Source organism: Notechis scutatus, chromosome 3, assembly GCF_049901735.1.
Source record: "Notechis scutatus isolate UNSWTSFEM ecotype Mainland chromosome 3, rNotScu1.2, whole genome shotgun sequence".
Lineage (NCBI taxonomy): Eukaryota > Metazoa > Chordata > Lepidosauria > Squamata > Elapidae > Notechis > Notechis scutatus.
Genome location: NC_142011.1, coordinates 163,021,089 through 163,046,829, shown reverse-complemented (window position 1 = coordinate 163,046,829; position 25,741 = coordinate 163,021,089). Strand labels below are relative to the sequence as shown.

At 39.8% G+C, this 25,741-nt stretch overlaps 2 protein-coding genes across 15 annotated transcripts in view; one reads left to right on the top strand and one right to left on the bottom strand.

Moving 5' to 3' along the window:
- The window catches only part of OSBPL1A (oxysterol binding protein like 1A), a 79,378-nt gene extending 75,561 nt beyond the window's left edge, over positions 1-3,817 (top strand). For all 8 annotated transcript variants that reach the window (XM_087961638.1, XM_026670338.2, XM_026670340.2 and 5 more), the window contains one exon: positions 2,528-3,817. In XM_087961638.1, the coding sequence (XP_087817764.1) occupies positions 2,528-2,630 (103 nt within the window). In that variant the 3' untranslated portion in view covers positions 2,631-3,817. The remainder of the gene's footprint in view (positions 1-2,527) is intronic.
- Positions 1-25,129, bottom strand: part of CABYR (calcium binding tyrosine phosphorylation regulated) — a 30,276-nt gene extending 5,147 nt beyond the window's left edge. Inside the window, exons 1-6 of one of the 7 annotated variants that reach the window (XM_026670280.2) lie at positions 25,018-25,129; positions 18,453-18,635; positions 18,219-18,272; positions 9,577-9,879; positions 6,237-6,878; positions 3,308-4,352 (exon numbers count right to left, since the gene is read on the bottom strand). In XM_026670280.2, coding sequence (XP_026526065.1) covers positions 6,244-6,878; positions 9,577-9,879; positions 18,219-18,272; positions 18,453-18,600 — 1,140 coding nt within the window. In that variant the 5' untranslated portion in view covers positions 18,601-18,635; positions 25,018-25,129 and the 3' untranslated portion in view covers positions 3,308-4,352; positions 6,237-6,243. Of the gene's footprint in view, positions 1-3,307; positions 4,353-6,236; positions 6,879-8,487; positions 9,880-18,218; positions 18,273-18,452; positions 18,636-24,948 lie in introns of those variants that run through there. The other 6 variants (XM_087961641.1, XM_087961644.1, XM_087961643.1 and 3 more) reach the window with 6 other exon arrangements.
- Between the last annotated feature and the right edge of the window lie 612 nt (positions 25,130-25,741).

The window sequence follows — 25,741 nt, the reverse complement described above, 5'->3', positions numbered from 1 at the left end:
CGTAATACGTTATGCCGGGTATGTTACATGCAATGCTGCTGTTTGGAGCAAACAGTCTCTAGCCTGAACATGAAAAATAGGCTTGCTGAAGCAGCATGTTACAACCACCACAGTGTTATTGACATTGGTGCTTCAGTTCCCCTGGCACCAAGAAGCCTATAGGCACATTTGCAGGTCTTTTAACCTTCAAAGTTTAAGTAGGCTTATCCAGAAATAAGGTAGGAATCTAAATTTCTCTTTCAGGAGCCTCAAGTGAGGATTTGGATAGAGTTGCTGAATGCATGGCTTCTTTTTATTTTCTAGTATATGGGGTAGACCAGGGCTGTCAAACTCAATTTCATTGAGGGCCGCACCAGGATTGTTTGACCTAGTAGGACCGGGTGGGCATGGCTGGGGTGGGTGTGGCCAGCTCGACATCAGTGTCGGGGGGTACCTGTGGTGGCCCGAGCACTCTGCCAGTGAAAACTGAGCTTGGGAAGGCTGTGCGTGGCCCTTGCAAGCTGTTTTCAGCCTCAAGAAGCTCCTGAAACCCTCTGCCAGCAAAAACAGAGCTTGGGAGGGCCACATGTGGCCCTGGCTCCGTTTTCGCTGGAAGAGGGACTATGGGCCGATCCTTCACTGTTTCCAAGGTGGCCCCGCAGACCAGATCTAAGCACTTCGAGTTTGACATTCTTGGGGTGGACTGATTTATAAATTAGCAATTTATTATAGACACTCTTGAACATTTTTTTTTTGCCTCTGTATGTTTTTCTATTTCTATGTCAGAACCTAATTTCAATTTAATAGCTTTATGTGCCTTTCTGACTTGGCCTTCATATTTAAAAAAGTTGCCATATTAAAAAGTTGGCATGAATTTATCTCAACAGGCTGTACTCTTAGCTGTTTATTAATACTTTGTTAAATTCAGAGTATTGTTTTGCTTTTGTGTATTATGTATTATGTTTTGCCAACCAGTGACCCAGGCTCTCTTCTAATATTATTTTGTTATTATGCTGACATGTTTGGATTTTCATTGAAGATTTAAGATTATAACAAGTGATGCCATGGGTATTAATAAAGTTCCTTTTATCTAATTTATTTGTTTCCCATTCAGCTGAGATTATTGTGAAGTTTTTTTTTTTCTTTGCTGATCAACTAGTCCTCCTACTGTTTCTTCCAAGGATTATCTTTGTTGTCCTATCAGGTTCTCTATTTAATAATGGATGCATTTTTTATTGAAACCAGATTCTGTTCTCACAATGTGAGAAGAAACTCGCTTCTTTGGTTTCCATTGAATTACTAGCTTAAAATTCTCTAGTGGACTTTTTCAGGCAGCTTCCACAACTTCTGTGGCCTCTCTTCCTAATCCGGCCTCAGAGCTGACACTTTTCCCTGCCCTTCCAGCTCTTTGGGTTAGTGTGTGGATAAAAAGGAAAAGTAAAGCCAGCACTCCCAAGGGAAAGCTGCTTCCACAGCAGAGTTTTTGCCAAAATATCCCACTCTACCAGTTTGATAAAATACAGGTAGTTCTCATTTAGTGATTTCAGTTGGTTCTTGCAACTCAGCTATTAAGGAAAACAGTCATCAAGTGAACATGTGACTGAAAGACTCTGCAAAGATTTTCTCTTTCAGATTAAGTTCTCTGGTACAGTGTCCTGTGCCTAAACTATTTGGCTTTTTGTTTATTCATTATTTCCTCATAAGGCAGAGAGATTGCTTAAGCAATCTATCCCAAAGTTTCTTTTTTTAAAGAGGCAACTGGACTTTGTTTTTCAGTAGTTCCAAGAAGGCTTTATACCCATTTGCACTACTCAGGTGATCCTGAGGACAGATAAAACTCCAAGTGGCCTCAAGAACTCTCTCAAAGAATGCAAATGACCAGCTGTCTGCAAGGAATCCTCCCCACCATCCAGTCAGAGCTGAGCAGAGACAGTCTTGGATGAGAGGCAAAATGTTTTCAAAGAAAAACAAGTCCAGTTGCCTCTTGAAAAAAGAACCTTTGGGACAACCATGACCTGGATGACTGAGAATCTCCACAGACATTAAACAAGCTACCTTTTCCTGAGCTACTTCTCTTCACAATCCAGGTTTCCCACAAAAGCACTAATCCAAAGTTAACAAGCTCAGCTATGTGAATTTAATTAGTTCATTAGAACCCTCTGGCCACTGCTGTGCCTGAAATTGACACCGAAAGCTTTTGTTGTAAATGCCTGCTTTGGTTGGGATATTAATTTTATTACAGTTTATTGCTGTTGTATTTCCAATCACCTATCCAAGGCAGTTACTAGATGAGGACTAGCCCAAAGGCCTTTTATCTTTACCACAGTACATTGTACATTTGCACATTTTCCTTAAAAGTTTCCTTTGTGTTTTCCCTTTCCTTTGTTTCAACAGATCGGTAGCAATAAATAGCTCAGAAAGCCTAAGGATCAGGATGATGATTATTTACTGATTTTTTCCAGTTATTGTGGGCCTATGGAAGTTTAAATTTTCTCATAAATGAGAATACGTACCAGTTTCCTTTCCTTAAGCAGTTTTTCTCTTTCAGGTGGTTTCATCAAGGTCCTAATCCTCACACTGGTGGACATGACTGGATTTACTCTGGGAACTACTGGGACAGAAACTACTTCAATCTGCCAGATATTTATTAAAATGCATTGGAAATTCTGAGCCTAATTCAAGTCTTAAATCAGTTTTCAGTGCTTTTTTAATGCCTATATTCCTAGAAAAATATTAAAATCTGACAGGTTGCAATTGAATATGGTTCTGGTGCTCCTGTCACAGCATAGCTCAAGGCTGTTGTTGGGAGTGCTGGGTTTTTTGGCATTTTCCCTAGAATGCGAGATGTATTTGCACATAATCACTGGTGCTGTACTTGGGAGAGACAGGGAGCTACCCATATTTGCGAACTAAAGATCAGTTACAGGTTAAATGGAAAATAAAAATGCCTTTGAGTTTGATTTTCTCTTTGGTGAATAATAATTATAGCAGCATATAATGAAAAACATGGCATTTTTCTCAACTCAGTAACAAATTAACATCCATGACTTATAATACTCTATGGCTTAAAGCATGAAAAGAGCATGACACTTTGGGGAAGAATTAGTCAACTTCCTAAAGACAGCATTCCATTAATTAATAGAATACAGGATCATAGATAATTCATTTATAATTTTATTTTTTACTCTCAGCACCAAGCTACTATTACTTAATTAAAATTGGATTAATGCATAAAATCACTTAGCAATGTCTTTTCCTATTTAGTGCAGTGCTTTGAATTTTTTCTTTCATGTTTTATTAACATGCTATCTTTAAGGAATTAAGAGCCATTTAAATCTTTAAAAATTTAATTTGAACTAAAGTAAGTAATTATATTTTTAAAAAAGCCTGCAGTGCACTAATATATGACGTGGGACTAGTGGTTGTCCAAATATTGTTGGACTTCAGCCCTGGTAGCATGTTGAGAGGTCAAGAATGATGGGAGCTGTGGCTCAACCCGGGAAGGCCACAGAGTCCGTATCCGCACACAAAGTGCTCCGCGCTACATGAGATTAAGTGGGGACATTACAATGAAAAGAAATGCACCGGGGTCTATGCTGTGATAGCAAACCCTAGAAGGAAGTGTGTACATTTCAAAAGCAGTTGAGAGACTACTGTACAGAGCAAATTTACCCCTATGTTTGGGGTGCTTTAACCTTTATGAAATTATATATTTGTACAATATGGAGTACAGAACTTCCAGAGAGACTGCTGCTCTTGTATAATTTAACTGTGGTTTGGAAATAGTGTTAACTGAATATTTTATTGCTATTAAATAAAGGCTTTCTCTGTCCTGTGACAGGTGCCGTTTGATTTTTTGTTCTCAATTGATTACAAGCAAAACCTTTTTTTGGTCTCTTGGTCCAATGTTGGAAGGATGGCATTGAGAGGGGCTCAAGCCTGCAAGGATGTTCTGGTTCCATCTGGGTTGGGGGTTTTTCCCCTCATTCTCATTCTCGAAACACTGTTTTCTATTTTGCTACTTCAAAGCAGAATCATCTCTCGTCTTACTGATAAATTATTTACAAGCTTCCGTAAATCTAATAAAATGGTCTGGTAACAATATATTTCTACTGAAGATGTCTGAAGTAAAAGTTACCATGTTTTTACTAGGAATCATTTTTAAATTTTCAATTTGTACAGGAAATCAACATAAGGAAACTCCTGGTTTTAGTTTTATGCTAATTGGCTACCAGTCTTAAGCAATAGGGAAAAAATGTCTTTAGATTCAGATTCTTTGTACTGCTTTATTGGTTGTACTAGTTAATCAATTTTAAATTAAAGATGCAGCTTTCCGTTCTGGGGTGAAATGTTGGACAGCACCTCTTCTCAATCTGGGAGGAAAAAAACATTAGCTCAGTACATTTAGCAATGGCTCAACCCACTAAACCTTCATTGTGGTTTTGGATGCTTTGATCTTCTAAAACCACTGCTTTATAATCATATTTCTATTCTATCTTTTTAGCCAGTGTACCACATCACACACGCACACACACGCGCGCACACACACACGGTATGCAATTGCATTGCAAATAGTATTTTCAGGAAAAACACTTCTGAACAAGTGTCGCTTGAATGGTTCTCACCTATACAGCAAACATACATCAATGAGTGTGAGAACACTATTGCCATCAATATGGTGCAGAAACATTCTGTAAGCTGGGGCCTTCAGTCAATTTTACAAACAGCCCTACGACTCTCTTTTACCTATAATAGTGGCAGGAAAATCAAGCTAGAACAGCTGTTCTTTATTATTAAACTTGGAAATAAACAAATTTGCAGGAGTCTGCCATTGAGTCTGATAAAAGAGCACCGTGCATGAAAGGAAAACAATGGTAAAAATGCACCAAAAAGGTTTGTATGTATCAGTGCTTCTGTTGAAAGCTAGCTAACATGTTTTTAATTCAAAGGAAGCAGATTTAGCCTAAGTTTTAAAAAGACTCTGAAAAGAGGCCCAAATAAAGTGCTCTTCTGCAACTCAATCAAAATGTATTTCTTGCAATCAAAGTACAACTGGGAAGGCAGCCCTAGGATGTCAGGAAAACAATATGGCTGCTTGAATAGGTTGCAGACCGGTGCACCTTCTAACCCAGAGCCTCATAGTGCTATTTAATACGTCTTTAACATTTAGTGAGCCATTAACACTAAGTGGCAGGGGTGGGATTCAACCGGTGTTACTACCGGTTCGGTGTAACGTTTTGCATGGTCTAGGAGCAGGGAGACCCAGGTCTTGTCCCTGCTTAACCCAACTTGAGTTGTGAGAAAATTAGGCAATTAGGAGTTTCGTTTGCACCTTTGAATTATATATAAAAGGTGAGGTTTTTAAAGAAATTTAGTATTAATTCAGTGCAGGAATCTCAACCATGGCAACTTTAAGATACAGCTGGGGAATTCTGGAAGTTGAAATCCACACATCTTAAAAGTTGTTGAAGTTGAGAAACACTGATCTAATGGATACACTTGAGGTGGCTTTGGACCATCTCTCTTGGCCCAACCTACCTGAAAGGATTCTTGTCAGAAAAATAGGAGGGAGAATTATGTATGCTGCCCTGCACTCTTTTATACAAAGTGGGATATAAATAAAATTAGAAATATTTTTATAACTTACTTTCTGAAAAGGGGCATTATCTCTAAACTCACTATATTCTGATATTTGTTCATCTTAAAAGCAGCTGCACTAGGCTTTAGAAGTATTTTTATAACATTCTTTCTGGAAAGGGGCATTATCTCTTAAATTTACTATATTCTGATATTTGTTCATCTTAAAGCAGCTGCACTTGCTTCAGTCCCTGCCCTAAGAAGAGAAAACGAAGGAACTCAACATAACATGTCAGCACCCTGTCAAATCTTGAGCATCCCTCCTCCCCCTCAAAGGTAGAAGTATTATTCAATTGCAAAAGAAAAGAAAAGCTGCTTGCTTTGCTTAAAACTGGCATTGATCTTTGGCTTGTGCCCTTAGAATGACATCTGGGAACATTCAAAGATTTCATAAGGGCAGTAGAGCAAGTATACCAAGGAACATCTTTATTACGAGCCCTCTTCAGACAAATGTGTCAGATTTCATCTCTCATATAATTCCAGTCATATTCACTGTCCATATTTGACTGAGGATCAGTGACATTGAAGGCTACACATCTGAAAAACACCAGGTTTGAAAGGTGTGCATTTAAAACTTTATCAAGCTTCACGGTCCTACCAAAGCCTGAACATCCACTCACCGTTTTGCTATTCTGTCCTGCGTACGGAGGCAGTTGTAAACGTGATCTCTCCTGCTATACCATAACTGCCTGCAAAAGCTGCTTTATCCCCAGCTCCTGAGCCATTCTTCCCATTCATCACATCTTCCAGAGGAATGGCAACTGAAAGAAAAACTGGAGTTGGCGGCCTGCCGCTATCTTGTGCAGGGTTAAAATTGGGGTTGGCCATTTTTGGATCCGCTGCCCTGGCGATTGGTACGGGAATTGTAGCGAACCTCCTCACAGTACCAGCAGCGTCCGGCTGTGTGAGAACAGCATGGCCTGGGATAGGTTTCCAGTCCTGTTTATTCTGAACAGAAGAGCCCACTAAAATGAAAGGTGGTGCATTTCCCTTCTTCCCATCTTCCATCATCACATAAGTTGGAGAGGACACTTGTGGTGGTTGACCTTGTTGTAACATCTGCGGCTGTAGATACTGCGGTTGGTCCTTACCACTAGATATGAATAGGGTTGCTTGGGGAACAGTAGCACCAGTTCCAACAGGTGGAAGGGGTGGTGGAGGTGGTGGTGACTTACGACCTTGTTGTTTCAAATCAGTTAGACAATAGAGAGTCCACACATTAGAATATGGTGGTGGCTGTCCTGGTTCGCTTGTTGCCATGGCTATAAAATAAAAATTTAAAGAAAAATTTGCTGGCATCAAAGACCATCTACTAGGATGTATGAACTGCAGTCATAATGCATAGCTTTACAAACAACTTTATGCCGCAAAGAAGCATGTTACAAAGAAGAGAGAGTCTGTAGAGGCAAAAAGTTGGATCTTGATCTATTGAAAATAGAGGGACAACAGCAAAGTGCCGTGGGGATGAAGCTGCAGTTCAGCTTAGAAAGATGTTGATTTGGCTAACCAGGGCACATTTTCAATTCAAGCCATTCATTCATTACAAGAAATTGCCAATATTCAACAGGTGTCAGAGTCCTTTTGTCAGCATGACTTCAGTCAGCTAGATTTTCCAGGCTTGCCCCACAGGTGAAGCCTTAGGGTCCTGTATGAATTCATTTTGATCAGCTCTTCAGTGAGTCAATGCAAAAGCTGTTGGATGATCAACTCAAACTCAAATGACTGGCAGCTTAAAATATTGAAAAAATCCATCCATGACAAGCTTCAGGATCCTTTTAACCCTTTCAGCATTCTCTCTTCTGTTAACATGCTTTTGTTTCTTACCTACCTATCTCTCTAACAGAACGTGATTCTTGGGAGATTTGGCAATCAGAGGTCAATGGATTTAAAAAAAAAAACATTAATCTTTCTCCAGCTGTGAACAATGGTGGCTTAGACACTTATTACTGAGGCGAGAAAACATTTGGAACAGGTCCTGCCAGGGAGGAAAGCAAGGCCTCCTGTTACAACAATCCCACTTTTCTAAGTAAGAAGCAACTAGTCCACCTTCTGTAGGCATCTGGAGAAGACTGGACCTAACGGGACAAGCGAAGGCAACCACCACCATTTCCTTTAAATGCAAAAACCATGTCAATGCCACAGTTGAGTCTACTATGTTTTTAAAAAAGAAATTAGTCACAGTCACCACCTCATTTTCCTTCGGCTGCCATGGGCATGTGTGCAATTTTGATTCAAGCTGTGCAGTTTACTGTGAGCAAGTCTTCTGGTAGGAAAATGAAAGGCCAAGCATCTTCTATACCAGTGTTCCCTTGCTGAATTTCATCCCATGCTGCTTCTCCGTCTCTGTACAAAAAGAATATAATACAGGAACAGGAAACTAGGGCAAACTTGTGCAAAGAAAACTTTAGGGCTTATTCACAATCCACTGCACATCTGGAAGCATCCCACAGGCAAAAATTCCACACATGCACAATCTGCCTGACAAGTGATGTGGGCCTGTTAACACCCCAAAACAGAAGTAACCTTCATTTACTTCAACCCTGCAGTGGCATGGCTATTTGCATTTAAATACGTTCCAGTCCTTGAGGCACTTTCTTGGCCAAAGCCATACTGCAGGAGTGGAGAAACTTGTAGCCTTCCAGGTATTGCTGAACTACAATATCCAACATCTCCCAGTACTGACTGTAATGGCTGAGACTGTTGGCAATTCTAGTTCAGCTGTAGCTGGAGAACTTACCCCTTTCCTGCTAATTTATTGCCAGCTTTTACCAACATAAATGCACCCAAGGAGATGGAAATGATTACTATTTACGGAGCTAAAATATTACAATGTGGAATAGGAAGGATTCAGAAATATCTTGACTTTCTTACCTGACATAATAAAACCTGGGTCAGTTGGTTTCAGTTGCTCTGTAGTATCCATTCTGTCAGGGTCACATTCTGCATCATCTGCAGATGGATCTAGAATACTAGTAAACTGGCCTGAATTTAGTGAAGCTGTTAGTGGATCTAAGAGACAGGCTACTGTGTCTACGAAAGGAATGACTATCTGCTGTGGAAACTGCTCCACATAAGGTGGTGGTACAGGCTCTCCACCAGCGCTGGGGTCATCATCACCCTCAGGTGTGATGTGTATGTCTGATGTGAGCTCAATTTCACTTGGGCAACCCTCTGGCAACAGGTCTTTATCAGGAGGCGGTGGTGGTAGCGGCGGGGGTGGCTCTCCTTCCTGCAAGGGATCTGAGGAAGCTTGTTCTACTAGGTCAGCAGGTGGCTGCTCCGCCAGGCTGCCCGAGATAGCTATTTCCTCCTGGACGGTGGTCTGACTTTGAGTGACTGATCCAGCCCTGAGAGAAGTTGCAGAAGTTCTGTTTTCTGCTTCCTCTGGGGCAGCTTCCCCTTCCTCTGGGGCAGGTTCTGCTTCCGCTGGGGCAGGTTCTGCTTCCTCTGGGGCAGGTTCCGCTTCCTCTGGGGCGGGCTCTGCTTCCTCTGGGGCGGGCTCTGCTTCCGCTGGGGCAAGTTCTGTTTCTGCCTCAGCAGGTTCTGCTTCTGCCTCAGCAGGTTCTGCTTCTGCCTCAGCAGGTTCTGCTTCTGCCTCAGCAGGTTCTGCTTCTGCCTCAGCAGGTTCTGCTGCTGCTGCTGCCTCAGCAGGTTCTGCTGCTGCTGCTGCCTCAGCAGGTTCTGCTGCTGCTGCCTCAGCAGGTTCTGCCTCAGCAGGTTCTGCTTCTGCTGGGGCAGGTGCTTCTTCTTCAGCAGGTTCTGTTTCTGCTGGGGCAGGCTCAGGGGCAAGCTCAGGGGCAGGCTCAGGGGCAGGCTCTGGGGCAGGTGCCGGAGCAGGTAGTTGACCAAGTGCAATCGCGGCCATTGCCTCACTGGGAGTATGGGACAACGTAGGAAGGGTCTGCACAGAGATGGCCACATCCTTCAACTCGGGCTCAGCACCCATCGTTTCAACGTTACCTAGCATTTGTGATGCTAGCTGAGCTGGATCGGCTGGGATATAAGCGAGTCCTGCTCCCTTGTCATCTCCAACTTTTTCTACAAATTCGTCAACGGTAGATGGGAATTGAGTAGTTTTGGTGCTCAGTTCACGAGACTCTTCGCTTATCTGGTCCTCTTCTGTGTCTGTCGATTTCTCCTTCCGTTTGGGTTCATCATGAATTGGAATCGTGTCAAGATCTGACCGAAACGCATCTCCAATGTCTGCCCTTTTAGAATGGGGCATCTGTGTTGCTGCTCCTGGTCCTTCTGCCCATCCCTCCACTGGGGGAAGATAAATAGGAAATGAGTTTAAAAAGAGATGCCCATCAACACAAAGAAAAACCACTGACTTCCAAGTCAACTTTGGAAGTTAAATATCTGTCTTTCATCTGCCGTTAGAGAAAGCATGTAAGAGCTGTGGTGGCTCGGTGGTTAAAACGCAGTACTGCAGGCTACTTCTGATCACCGGCGACCAGCAGTTTGGCAATTCGGGTCTCACCAGGCTCAAGGTTAACTCAGCCTTCCATTCTTCCAAGGTGGGTAAAATGAGGACCCAGATTGTTGGGGGCAATAGGCTGACTCTGTAAACCACTTGGGCTGTAAAGCACTGTGAAGCGGTATATAAAGTCTAAGTCTATTACTATTGCTAATACAAGGCTGTACATGATTGGTGGAACCAGAGGTGACTTCGTTCATTTAACTTGCACACGTTGGTCTATGGTTGCAGATGAGAAAATGTCTGCAGGCTTTTATAATAACCCATCACACAGCAAGGTTGGCTGTTTCTCACGTTCATTCTGTGTATTTCTTTAATTATTCATTTTACACATTTATAAGACCAATTTATAAGACCAATTTATAAGACCAAGCAAGGTGACTCTGGGTGGCATGGCTCAGAAGTAAACACAAACAAAAATTAAATCTCCATTCTAAAAAGAAGTCAAAATACGTAAAGCACATGGGAAGAGATTTGGTGTCTGACCACCGGATGTTCAAATGTTGTATCGGGAAAAAATGTAAGCAGAAGAATCAGATGCTGCGAATGGCAGCTTTGCCCTAGAAATGGATTTTAATGCCTATTATTGAGAGGTAGGTTGGAAAAAAGCCTTCTTTAAAAATTAGAGCAATGTTTCTCAACCTTAGCAATTTTAAAATGTGTTGACTTGCCGGCTGGGGGAATTCTGGGAATTGAAATCTATACATTTCAACCTTGCTGAAGTTAAGAAATATGACCTAGACCAGGGGTGTCCAACCTTGGTAATGTTAAGCCTGGAGGACTTCAACTCCCAGAATTCACCAGCCAGCAAAGCTGGCTGGGGAATTCTGGGAGTTAAAGTCCTCCAGGCTTAACGTTACCAAGGTTGGACACCCCTGACCTAGACAGATTGCCAGGTACGATAAACGTAACTGTTTATTGAAATGTGTTTAAGTATTAGTAGCTCGGGTTGGTACCGTGTTTCTCAGAAAACACAACCCACCCCAATAAGCCCAATCCTAATTTTTTGGGGGTGGGCCTAATATTACCCCTACCCCGAAAATAAGCCCAAGGGATGGGCATGGCCGGCATGAGTGGTGGCGCGGGCATGGGGGGGGGGGGAAAGTGTCCGGCTGCAGAGAGGGGCGAAAATCATTCTGCGCCGAAGTAGAGGCATTCTGAGCCTTCGGCGTATCCCAGGATTGCAACGCTGAAAATTTGGAATGGAGCCTCTGCGTTGCAATCCTGGGATACGCCGAAGGCTCGGAGTGGAGCCGTTTTTGTGAAAGGCGGGAAAATTTCCCTCCCCATTTTCCTGCCTGTTATCCATTCCTCTTACAGCAGGACCCTGCAAGGCTTATTGTGGCGTTGCACTCATGAATGGCAGCACCTCCATAAGCTTCATCACACTGGTGCAGCTGGCATCCTACCATGAGCAGCTGCGCCAGTGTATCCAAAGTCGCAGCGGTGCCGTCGCTCTCATGCACAACGGCACAGCAATCCTCGCAGGGTCCTGTTCGAAGAGGCTGCTCCGATGTGAGGAACCTCACAGCAATACCGCCGCTCGCATGCACAACGCTACAACAAGCCTTGGGATATGCTGAAGGCTCGGAGCCGTTTTTGCGAAAGGCAGGAAAATAGGGAGGGAGAGGGAGCTTGAGGAATGGATGACAGGCAGGAAAATCCCCCCTCCCCATTTTCCTCCCGTTTGCCAAAACCCCTCCATTCCGAACGCTGAAGTTTTGGAATTGAGACTTTTTGGCGAAGAGGGAGAAAAATGGGGAGGGGGAATTTTCCTGCCTGCCATTCTTCCCTCAGTCTGTGCTAAGCTTGTGGAATAGCTCCTTTTGGCTGCTACAGAAGCGGCCTGGTGGAGAGGCAAGGGTACGCATGGGGCGCTTTCAGCTGCTAAAGAAGGGGCCCGTTGGAGAGGCAAGGCCCGTGGGGCATTCCTTGGGATAGAAGCAGCCCAGTGGCTGGATGAGGCATGCAGGAGGGAGATTAAGACACGCCTCAAAAAGACGGCCTAGCCGTTTTTGGGGGGTGGGTCTAAAAAAAATAAGGCCCTGTCTTATTTTCTAAGAAACACGGTAGTTAGGTTGTAGGTTTGAGCTCAGAGCTTGGGAATTTAGTTGGAAATGTTTCATGACCCTTCGAGGAGACATCGTCAGTGCGTTTTGAGTTGTGCTTGTCAGAAGCACCCCGATAAACAACTCTAATCCTAATCTGTATCACATAGACGGTACTTAACTATAGCCCAGCAACAACAGCCAGCCAATCAAGCAGTCCAAAATCAGACCATGACTCAGAAATATCCAAACAGCAGTCAGACTACTTTGCATCTCACAAAAAAGTATTTAAAGACCTGAGTTTTCACAGACGAGCACAACTCAAAATGCACTGATGATGTCTCCTTGAATGGTGACAAAACATTTGCAAGCAAATTGCCACGCTCAGATTTCAAACCAACAGCATAACTGTTTATATTCCATCAGATTCAGCATAGAGAAACCTCTTTTTAAAGCTCTTATGAAATATCTTTGGAGCCCCATATTCTATGTGCCCTGGAAATGATTAGAGATTTTTCCACGCTGGCAAACAATTTCTCACTTTGTGTCCTATCATTAGAGGCTACAGATTGATCCTACATATTTATTCAGCCAACCAGACGTTTGCAGAAGAGGAGGTTGAAATGGCGGAACCCAGTTTTCCTTATGTTTTCCTATCTATTCTGACAGTTGGTCACAGTAATTTTAGTTTTAGTATGAAGGCTTTTAGAACTCTTTCCATTTTACTGCAGTTTACTTCCAGAAGATTATCTTTTCTTCTGGAACTGCTTTGTCAAAGACTGACACCTGGCAGGGAAGAAATGAATCAGATGGTGCTCCCACAAAATATTTTATAACTACTATTGGGCAAGAAGTATAAATAAGAAATGTGCATTAATAGGAGGATGAGGAATTGCTAGAGCATATTATATAAGGTTTTGGAAACCTACCTGGGATGAGCTCAGTACAAATCTATATGGGAAAGGTGCTATAGCCAGGACCTATAGCCAGAATAATCCAGGGAATATCTTTGCTAAGGAAGAAGAGTTCTCAGTTACTGAACAAGACTGAGATTTTCTCATGTATTTGTAGTCCTCTGTTGAACTTCGCTGTTTCTACAGCTATTTTCTGTATATACTATGCTTTACAGTTAGTTTCTCCTTTGCTATGCTTTGGTGAATGCATCCTTTCAGTTTTTACTTCATTTTTCTAATGTTTTCTGGAAGTTTTGAATAGGGACATTAGGCAAGATGAGAGAATAAAAGGTATAGATATCAAAAAGGAAGTTTATAAATTGAGAGCATTTGCTGATGATTTAGTTATATTTTTGCAAGACCCAAATATAATGTCTGATGAAGAAATTAAATGAGTTTGGGGCAGTAGTCAGCTTTATAATAAATAAGCAGAAAGTAACAATGCTTGTTAAGAATATGATCTCTCAGGATTATAAAATATTGACTAAAACGTCGAGTTTTAAGGTGGAGAAAAAAATAAAAAGTGGGGTTATATTGACAAATACAAATGCTAAATTGATTCAAAATAACGTTGTGCCTCTTTGGAATGATATTAAAAAATCCTTATGAGATAAATTGCAACTATCATTAATAGGTAGAATCTCTGTAATTAAGATGAAGGTTTTTACCAAAGATAGTTTTTCTGTTTCAAGTACTAATATTTATAACTGATACTCTATTTAAACAATGGCATATGGATAATCTCTAAATTTATATGGCAAGGGGAAAAAACCAAGAATTAGATATAAATTATTGCAAGATGCTAAGGAAAAAGGGGGTTTGGGTTTACCCAATTTGAAATTGTATTTTGATGCTTGTTGTTTGGTCTGACTAAATGAATGGATGGCTCTTCAAAATAAAAGGTTACTTGAAATGGAGAGCCATGAATTAAGATTTGGATGGCATGGATATTTATGGTATGATAAAGTTAAAATAAATGTTGATTTCACTAATCACTTTGTTGGAAATCCCATCCTAAGAGTTTGGAATAAATATAAAGTAAGGTTCTTGTGAAGATGGAAACCCTTCTAGAAAATAAACCACAAGATAATCCAAAAGGTAAATGAGTAATGAACAATACCTCAACATTTTCTCAACATTGCTGTTTTACATTGCTGTAAAAATTGCTCAACATTTTCTCTCTCTTTAATTTATTTACTATTTTTTATCTTCCATTCTCTCTGCCGCTCTCATTAAATCACTCTTCCTAATCTACCACTTATAGCCTGAAACTGACTTAGTTAATCAGATAAAGTTGGAAGAAACAATTTAAACAAATGAGAGGTACCATAGACGAAAAGTATTTTAGTATATGTTTTCAGAAGGCACTAAGTTAGTGGAGAACAAGCTATATCGAAGTATTTGCTGAATTAACTCATATGTTCAGAAATTAAATGACATAGAAAAATATGAAAATATGCTACAAATTGTGACAAATGCAGCCAGTGTTAATATTATCAGTAAAAGGGAAATAGGAGTCCAATTTAAAAAAAATATCACGGGAATTATAAAGTTGATTCTAAACAGCTTTTGCCAAACTAAGCATGATTCCACTACGTGGGCCTTTAACTTCCAGAATTCTCAACCATGACCATTCTGACCAGGAATTCCAAAAACTGAAGAGAGGCACATCTGGGGAAATCAATTTTAATTATATTAATTGCTTCCTCTAAAATCCTAACCCTTGATGAACTCAAGGATATGCCGCCTTTGTTTTTTCCTGGCGACAATATTGATGTGGTCTGCCATAGCATTAATGCATCATGGTCTCTCATCCAACTGTTAATCAAGCCCAACCCTACTTAACTTTTTCAAAGTCAGCTAGAGTCAATTTGGTACCGCCACCTGCTATAATTTCAATTATGGTTCAGATTTAGTCTTACTGAGGAAAAATTCTGAAATCAATAAGGAAGTTTGTTGTGATTAATTTAAGCTCTGTTCATTTCTATAGGTCAATTTATAATTCAGTTGGATTCAAAAGGAAAGTTTATATGATTAATTTAAGCTCTGCTCATTTCTATGGGTCAATCTATAATCCAGGTTCATACATCTGACTGTAATGTTTTCTTTAATCAGGCTTCAACTTAACTGTCCTTAAACCATTAGTGATGATTACAAATCACATTATGCTAAGACAGAAGCATTAATGATTTAGTAGTACGCTATGTAACCCAGCTGAACTATTGCCGCATCTTAGCCCAATTATGAGTACTAACTTATGGCTAAGATAAATATCTTATATACAAGATTTCAGGTTTTAGAAAAACCATGCCTAAAATGTCAGGTAGTTCTCAGTGGTGGGCGGGTGTATATTTAAAAAACTCGCTGCCTTCCCAAATGTATTTAACTTCAGCTTTCATAACTGCCAGCCATTGAACTAGGAGAGGATTTATAGTTATAGCTCAACCTATTTGAAGGGCAACAAATTGGAGAAAGTGATTTTATAATATGACAGGGCAGAACAAGAAAAAAGGAGAACGTATTTGAGATCAATTAAACCTGAGGTCCCTCTGGTGGTGGGAGAAAGAGTTTTGTTTTGTTTTGTTGAAGTATGAAGTATTTATTTATTTATTTATTTGATTTCCCAATTGTTTACAAGATAATAAGTATAAGTGTATACATAGTTGTGAATACATGAAATGGGTACATATAAGAAAAATAAAAGAATAAGAGAAACAATAGGACAGGGACGGTAGGCACGTTGGTGCGCTTATGCACGCCCCCTACAGACCTCTTAGGAAAGGGGTGAGGTCAATAGTAGACAGTCTAAGGTTAAAGTTTTTGGGGTTTGGGGAAGAAACCACAGAGTCGGGTAGAGTATTCCAGACATTGACCACTCTATTGCTGAAGTCGTATTTCCTGCAATCAAGTTTGGTGCGGTTAACCTTGAGTTTGTATCTATTGTGTGCTCTTGTGTTGTTATGGTTGAAGCTGAAGTATTCACTGACAGGTAGGACATTGCAATGTATGATTTTATATACCATGCTTAAGTCGGACCGAAGACGGCGTAAGTAAGAGGGGAAAACAGCAAAGGGAAGCAAGACAGCATGCAGGCATGAAGGTTTAGCCAATCAAAGAACCACAAAACGTTTTTGATTTAAGCTACTACATTATACAGAGAGCAATAAAAGTATCCAGGAATTTCTACCAGAAACAGAGTGAAAGACAAATTCAAGATTTCAGGAGTTTTGTTTTGTTTTTTTGGCAACAGACCCCAAACTAGTTTAGCTTGTCCTACCACCAAGTTATTTTTGGTTAATTTATGCTTGGTGCGTTGTGCAAATCCAGAAATATTAAGTAGATAAAAGTTGTGAGTAGGCATGGTGTCTCAACAGTGTTATCTTGAGTCCACAAATGTGTTTTTGCCTGCCATGGTGTGGGAACCTGGCAGCTGTCACTAGTACGGTAGTCAAAAAAGAGAATACGTGTAGTGTATAGAGCTGAGAAGTGAAATGAGAAATGTGCAAAGAGATAAAAAGAACACCCCCCACACCCAAGATGGCTGCTAAATGGTAGGAATTTTTCTCTTTCTTGCCAATGATCTGCTGATTTTGCTGCCAGAACTGGTTCTCTAGTGGTGTTGCTCCCTAGATGTGAATGGGAACATTTAAGAATGACCCAGACCAGGGGTCTCCAACCTTGACAACTTTAAGCCTGGAGGACTTCAACTCCCAATATTCCCCAGCCATGGACCACATCTGGGAAGTGGAGTCTTGAAGATTTCAGTTCCCTTTGGGAGAGGTCCAAAAGTCAAGGCATCCATCTTACTTTCAGCATTTTGTTTTCTATTCTTTAATTTTGGGGGAGTTTGGTATTTTAATCTTTTTTTGAATAAAATAAAAATTTGAATTAAAAAAAGAGAAATATTCGTTTTCCAAATATGCTGATTCTTTAAAAAAAAAAAAAAAGCTGTAACATTGCCATGTCTAAAATGCAGGACAGTGGAATAGATATCTTCACCAGGACTGTGTTTTCTATACAACGTAAACAACTTTCTTTCTCCTACTCCTTTTGCCTCATACACAAACACAAATCACACCAGTCTTTCTGTGAGCTGAGCATTTCATGGACAGCAATATTAAGGCTACTGAGTTCCTATCTCCATCCATGAATCTTGCCCAGTCTGAAGCTAGCATTACTTTATTAAATGCAAGTATCTAGCTAACCTAAATTGCTGGGATCATTTAATGTAAAACCAATTAGTATAAGCCTCATCCCTAGTAAACCATAAGCAAGATGCAAGGAGAAGGAGGGGGGAAATACTTGGCCGATCGGGTTCACACACCAACATAAGTCAGTTTGTGTTCACCCAAGTCTGTTAAACAAAATGTGTTTTTTCACCATGCATGACAGAAGCCATATTTGCATATGGCTGTGGCTAAAACATTTTTGTATCAGGTGAATGTCTTTGGGACCCATATAGAATCCAGGGGCATTTTTGGCAAGGAAGATTGGTATCCCTATTTTACAGGATGCCAGATACTCAATTTTCATTTAAAGTAAAAATACTAGTTTTCAAAAAATGTGGGATCCCTGCATGGCACCCTCAGAGTTGCAGTCAAAATTAAAAATTCAGAACAGCTAAAAGGCTTTCAAAAACTGTTTGGATAGGAAACATAGAAGAATCACCGAGTTCTAGATTTGCAGGGTGCCTGAAGAGTGACACACTTCCACAGTGATGGAATCAAAATGAAAGCACTCTTCCCCTGTTGTAATCATCCTAGCACCCCAAGTCTCAGTTAGATAACTGTGGACTGATGAGGAATATGTGAACACATAAAGTTTTCCCATAGTGATACAGTACAATCTCAGCCCTGGTAGAAACTTGAAATTTTTCCCTTTGCTTAACAACCCTTCAACATTCTTGTTTTTCAGATTTATAATCTTAACCACGATGGATGGAAGGGTGGATGGTTTTTAATGTAAAAACTATGTCAGGGAGGAGGAAAGCCTTCTTTTCCACTTTCAATCACAGCCTCAGCAACTATATTTATATTTTCTTTAAAATATCCCCTTAAAAGAAAACAAGCTACATTAAATAATGTACAGACTGGCCACAAATCATTTTTAGTGCTAATCTCATACCTCTTGTCACATGAAATTCTCTCACCAGTTCTTTGATATCTAAATTAGGATGTTCTGGAAAGAAAAGATGGAGAAAGGAAATCAATTTATGGACCTAAATCTCTGCTTGTACAAAATTGATATGTGAAACACATTTCCTATCAGAGCTAATATAAGGACACGCTAGTTTGAATGATTGTTGGTTTGCTTTATACTGGTGGATATCTAACCTTTTAAAAAAAAAAAAAGACAAACCTTCTCGAAAATTTATCAGTTCTTTGAAATACTCAGCAGCAAACTCAGTGATGTTGGAGGGAGTAGCTTTGAGAACAGCTCTGCTCACTCCTTCAAGTAGAGTCTTGAGGCCATATGGGACCACCATCCTGGGCTTTGCAGTATGCATTGTTGCCAGTTGAACATGAAACTGCAAATTCACAACTGAAAGGAAAGAAGAGGGGTGAAAAAGGATTGTGACACCCCAACAATCTGTACTTCAGCCTCTCCCAAGCCAGTAGTACCAGATGTGTTGGGTTTAAACTGCTATAATCTTAGACTGATTGTAAAATTAGAGGACTTTAAGATCCGACATATTTGGAAAGTACCAGATCAGGAAACATTAATCTAGCCTTATAGTATTTGTGAATTCATCTTTATATAACTTGAAGATTTATCCTAAGAGCTCTTATGAATCAAATCCAGTCAAGTTGGCTTCATGTGCATTTAGATGCACCTCTCCTACTGACTGATGAATTGACTGATAGAAAAATCCTAGTGCATACAAACTTAGGGTGGAAATTTGTTTTCTGTCATCATTTAACAAATCATTTCAAAAATCATAGTGAGGCGTAAGGTAACTTCAACGTTAGCTCAGATTGAGTTGATCAATATGTCAGAATATTATTTTCAAAAGTTAGATTTAAACTGAATGTGTTACTTTTTGAAATTGTACATAATATAAAACAAAAGAAACAATAAGACAGGACCAACTTTAATGGCTTTAGAGTTCCTTTAGAATTTTAAAACCAATGTTTCATTACTTTTGGTACAATCTAATTCCCATGAATAAGTGCCTTCTGAATATGGCAGTAAACTGCAAGTAAATGGCAAATAATTAAAATAATTGCAAATAAATCAGTTAAAATATGTGGAACTGAAGCACAGAGAACTTGATCAGGAGGACATTAAAGTGAACCCAGAAAAAAACAATGAAATTAGGATATCAAACAAAGATATACAGTTTAAAAGGTATTGTTGGTGGTGTAGTAAAATCACAAATTTAAAAGGAATTGTGAATGATGTTGTAGTTAAATCACAAATTGAAAAATTAGGAAAAATTGTTTGTAAAGCTTAAGGCTTACATTTGAATATACAGAATGTGGAAAGTAAAGAATGGAAGAACTTTTATCACAGGGAGAAAAATATGATAATAATCAGAGACCCATAATAATCGTACCCCTGAAAGGACCTAATGGCAAAGACTGCAACGATGACACCATCAAAGCAAACCTCTTTAACACATTCTTTGGCTCAGTATTTGTAAACAGCAATGGATCAAGCCCAGTGCTTCCTAGTCGAACCATAACTACAATGATCAAATACATATCAATTTTACAGAAGACATTGTTAAAAAAGCACTGCGCAATCTAAAACCATCCCTATCTATTGGACCGGATGAAATATGTGCCTACTTCTTAAAAAAGCTATCCACTGCCATAGCTGAACCTCTAAGCATAATCTTTGAAAAATCTTTCAGGACCAGCTCCTTGCCAAAACTATGGTCACAAGCCACAGTCATTCCCATCTTCAAAAAGGGAGACCCCAGCCTAGTTGAAAATTACAGACCAATCTCCTTATGCTGCGTCACCTGTAAAGTCATGGAATCAATTATTAACCAATCCATTATCTTCCACTTAGAGACAAACAACCTACTCTCAAATAAACAATTTGGTTTCAGAAAAAAACTATTCTGTAATCTGCAACTCTTACACTGCAAAAACATACGGACTACACAACTCAATCAGGGCAAAGCAATAGGCGCAATCTACATAGACTTCTGTAAATCCTTTGATTCAGTGGTACACGACAAACTACTCCTAAAACTAAAATCTTATGGTATCTCTGGACACCTACATAACTGGATAGAAGCATTCCTGTCAAACAGACAACAAATGGTCAAAATTGGGAGTGTCCTATCAAATTCTGTACCTGTCAACAGTGGTGTCCCCCAAGGCTGTGTTCTAGGACCAACTCTCTTCATACTCTACATAAATGAGCTCTGTGATCATATTAAGAGCAACTGCATTCTCTTCGCTGATGTTGTAAAGCTATTCAACACCACAGACAATACTGCTACCCTCCAAAAAGACCTTGACTATGTATCAGAATGGTCAATCAAATGGCAACTTCAAATCTCAACAAATAAATGCTCTGTCTTACATATTGGCAAAAAAAATCAGAAAATAAAATACAAGCTAAATAGTCAAGACCTTGTTGAGATCCAAACTCTGTCAAGGATCTTGGAGTACTCATCTCTAATGATCTAAGTGCTAGAGCCCACTGTAACTACATAGCCAAAAAGGCATTGAGTTGTTAATCTAATCCTACGTAGCTTCTTCTCTGGTAATATCACACTACTAACTAGAGCATACAAAACATTTGCTAAACCTATATTTGAATATAGCTCATCAGTCTGGAACCCATATCATGTATCTGTTATTAACAGAATTGAAAAAGTCCAGAAATATTTCACAAGGGTTCTCCGCTCCTCTTCTCATTGCAGAATACCTTATGACACCAGACTTTAAATTCTAGACATAGAAAACCTAGAACTACACCGCCTTTGGTCTGATCTAAATATAGTATATAAAATCATACATTGCAATGTCCTACCTGCAAATGAATACTTCAGTGTCAATCATAACAATACAAGAGTACACAATAGATGCAAACTCAAGGTTAACCGCACCAGACTTGACTGCAGGAAATACTTCAGCAACAGAGTGGTCAATGTTTGGAATACTCTACCTGACTCTGTGGTTTCTTCCCCAAACCCCAAAAACTTTAACCTTAAACTGTCTACTATTGACCTCACCCCTTTCCTAAGAGGCCTGTAGGGGCCGTGCATAAGCGTACCAATCATGCCTACCGTCTCTGTCCTATTGTTTCTTTTTATTTTTCCTATAAGTATCTATCTGATGTATTCAAAACTATGTTTATTCTTATACCTGTATCTTGTAAGCGATTGACAAATCAAATAAATAAATAAACCTGCTGAGATAAGTCTTATTGGAATATAGCAATCAAATATATTCTAGAGAAGGGGTGTCACACTCGCGGTATCATGTTGTTGTCACATGACATATTGCTATTTCCCCCCCTCCCTTCACTAAAATGGGGGTGGGGTGGCCAGCGTGTGACGAATCTGGCCTGTGGGCTGCAAATTTGACATCCCTGTTCAGAGGAACAAACACAATAGAAGAATGAGAAACTGCACTATAAGCTGCTATATAAAATAAACCCTGCTCAAAACCCCAAATTAATTAATGTGTGTGAATGTAGATAGATAGATAGATAGATAGATAGATAGATAGATAGATAGATAGATAGATAGATGATAGATAGATAGACAGATGATAGATAGATAGATAGATAGATAGATAGATAGACAGACAGACAGACAGACAGTTTATCTGGATTTTAAACAGAGGAACAAATAAAAACAAATTTCTTGTTGGAGTCTATTATTACCCCCCTAACCAAGGAGAAAATATGGGTCATGCTTTCTAAAAGGAAACCACAGACATTCCAACAAGATATGGAGCAATCTTGTATAGACAGAGGATTTAAATGCCTCAGCATCTGTTGAGAGACAAATTCTGTCAAGCATGGATTTTCCAGGAAATTTTTGTTTTGTTTTACTGAAAACTTTTTCCCTTTAGGGGGCAGTTGAAGACATAAGTACATTGAATACCATTGATTTGATATTATCCAATAGGGAAAATAAATGATAAATGAACCAGAGGCTATATTAGAGGAAAGTAATCATGTAATGCCGGAGTTCTTGATTTTAAGGGAAACTACAGACAAATTAATATGCTAGTTTACTCCTAAAAGAACAGCTGCAAACAGTTCAAGGAAAGGTAGTGGAAATGGAAGACAACAGAAGCCACTATGGGGCTATGAAAAGATTACAGGAAATCCCCCCAAAAAACCACATATAGGATATAAAAAGAGGGCCAGGCCATCAAGGAGGAAAACACAAAGCGAGGCTGAGAAAATTGTAGAGTTTGAGAGGAATGACTAGCTCAAAAAGTGCTGGAAGTTTGACAAAGGATATTAAAACAATAAAACAGACTACCTAAGATCTCTTTTAAATGAAAAAAAACCAAAGATGGAAAAATACAAAAAGATAATAAAGAAATAACAGAATTAGTCACTTCTTATTTTGGTTCAGACTTCTCTAGCAAGATATTATAGATTTCATCAGGCATCTTAAAGAGTAAGATGAAGACAGAATTGAAGAATTAATAAGGCAAATGTTTCTCTTCTAAAAAAAGAGGACTGAAAGAATTCAATTATTCAACCTGACACCGTCATACACTAGGTTCTAAAGCAGTCATAAAGCAGTCAATTTTATGTAAGCACCTTGAAAACAATGCAGTAATTTTCAGAATTTAGTCTGGATTTGGCAAGTCTTGCCAAACTAATGTTACTATTTTGATGGAATAACCTCTTTAGTAGATTGAGGAAATGCTAGACATTCTTGGTTTCAGCAAAGAATTTGGCAAAGGATCGCACAATAGTTCAATGGCAAACTAGTTAAATGTGGACCTCTGTCCTCTGAAATATGAAGGAAGAAATGGTAGAAACACTTATCAAATTTGAAGATGGCAGGAAATTGGGAAGGACAGCTAAATTTGAAGAAAGGTATTTCAAAATAAGCTTAACTGGTTGAAGAAATGGGCCGTAAATAAAATAATTATTGAATTCATTCAATAGGAATGAATGCAAAGCTTTTCATTCAGGAAACAATGCACAGGTACAGGATGGGAGCTAATTGGTCTGACAATAGTGAATATCTTGAAACTGTAGTTTATTACAAAATAAATATGAGCCATTAGTATAATATGTCTGCAAAAAAGGCAAATGCACTTCAAGATTGCATGAAAAGTACAAATTCCAGATCACAGAAAATAATAGTTTCACTTTATTTTGCACCGGGACTCAAAATTGTAGTCGTTCCATTTTAACAAGGATGCATACAAACTAGAATAGTTTAAAAAAGGCAAGAGGAGGATAAACTACCTAGAAACAAAATCCTATGAAGGCAGATTAAAGGAACATGGACCATTAAGTAGGGATGAACAAATAGTTGAAGAGGTCCTTTGATTTGATGAAGATTTGAGCAAAGCACTCATTCAACCCTTTTTGCTGAAACACTTGTGTCCTGCTTCTAACCAATGCAGCAGTGCAGAGCAGGGAAGATCCTTGGCTCAGGAAAAGTAGTTCCTGTTCATGTACAGTGCATGCCCAGAAATTATTTCCACTGAAGTTGAATAGATATTTAAGGTAAAACAGCCCATTTCTACTTCTGCATGTTGAGACAGTTGCACACCTGCATGTGGCCAAGCATTTCAGTGCAGCAGATTGACTGAAATTCACTCAAGCCTATAAATGTTTAGCCCTCAGAAGATGGAATAAGTTGATGGGATATGACGGCAATTTTCAAATACCTGAAAGGAAATGAATGTCAACATCTGTACTCTTTCATCCCTGATAAGACCTGGAATAGTGATTTAACTTATACAAAGGAAGTTTTTTTATTGTAAGGGGGGAACCCTTCCTAATTGTAAGAGCAGTTTGACAATGGAACCACTCAAAATGGTTTTGAGGTGCTGCTATACATTGCAAGTATTTAGGCAGAAACTACATAGTTTCTACAATCTGTCAGGATTCTTTCATTTGGATTTCTGCCTGGAGCAGAGTGGAACTCAGTAGTTTAAATGTTCTTTTTCAGTTCTGAATCTGGTCTTATAACTGCTAACTGTGGTACATCAAGAAAGAAACTTGGAGCAGATCATACCCTTTATAGTCATTAGTGTTCATGATAGGTAAAACTCTTCCGAGAGTATATTTAATTTTATTTATTATGAAGTGTATTTACCATCCAATGACTCTGGGCAGTGAAATTGCCACTCACACATTCCTGAAACGCTGGCATTTTGTTTTAACTCCAAGGAGTACTACCTTCTTAACGGTCACTTTATGGAGTTGGTCACACTCATAGGGCGCACACACCCAAGCTTATCTGGCAACTACAATAAGCTTTCTGCCTCAGATACAAAGCTTTTTATCCCAGCGATCCTTCAGCAGTGATGGGCCCCAGAATACTGATGATGGGAATTGTGCGACGGCTCTAGAGAATGCCAGCTTAGGAAAGAACATTTACGGTTTCAGGATTTTTGCCCTCGGAAACGTACACAACGCGCAAAGTTACTTAATCGCTAAACTGCGAAGGCGGGAACTCCTGCAATAGACGTCGACCAGCCAAGCCACCAGCGCAGAGTCTAGCGGGCCAAGCCATCGTGGCTTGGCAACTGTGCGTGTCCAAGCCGTTGTATGCGTTGCTGGCTTGGGTGGCACTTCTGATATTTGCTGCTGCACATTCCCCCGTTCCGCCCATGCACACCCATCCGAAAGGGTCCCACGGCTTGTGCCTCCCTCTCCCGCTTGCCCTCCCTCCTTCTGATACCGTGCCAGGCGTAAGAGGCCGAGCAAGCCTCTCACGACAGTCCCGCGGTTGTCCTGAAAACTCCCCAACCTTCTATTTTAAAATTTTTTGCGCTTCTCAGCGACGAGATCGCTCCTTTCTCGCCCCTTGCCGGAGCCTCCTCTGAAGTTAGAGAAGAGCCCCGAGGACCTTTTATCCGGATAGGCTCTTAGTGGGCGGGACTAGAGTGCACGCATTTATGAGGTCACAAAGTCCGGCTATTGATCGTCCAATGATCCGCGTCAAGGACCTCTAACTTCGTCTCAATGTTTTCACATGCTTATGTACAAACAATGGGAACGTCCGGCCTTGATGCATTCCGGGAGGTTTAGACTTTAGTTTCCTTAATCTTCAGGCAGCACGATCTTCAAAACTTCCAGCTTTTAAGGCATCCGCTGCAATTTCTCTTACTATTAAGTATTTCTCACACTATTAAATAAAAATGTTTTTTTTAAATAGTACATCATATTTCAGATTTCTTGAGTGCAGAAATTGTTCTCTTTACACGATTCCCTGGAGGGAGGAAATTTAGCAATTAAACTAGCCTGTGAACCTCTGAACACTTAAGCTTGTGTACATTTTATAACACCAAATACAAATTGGATACTGTTATGAATAGTCTTATCTCCCCATCTCTGTCCTATTGTGAAAGGTTAGTCTAGGGTTTCCACTGCCAATTTCATGTTTAATTATATTAAACAATTATAATTAAACAATTGTAAATTGAGTGTGCAGATATTAATATACTAATATCCCTCTGAGCAATACTTCGTGT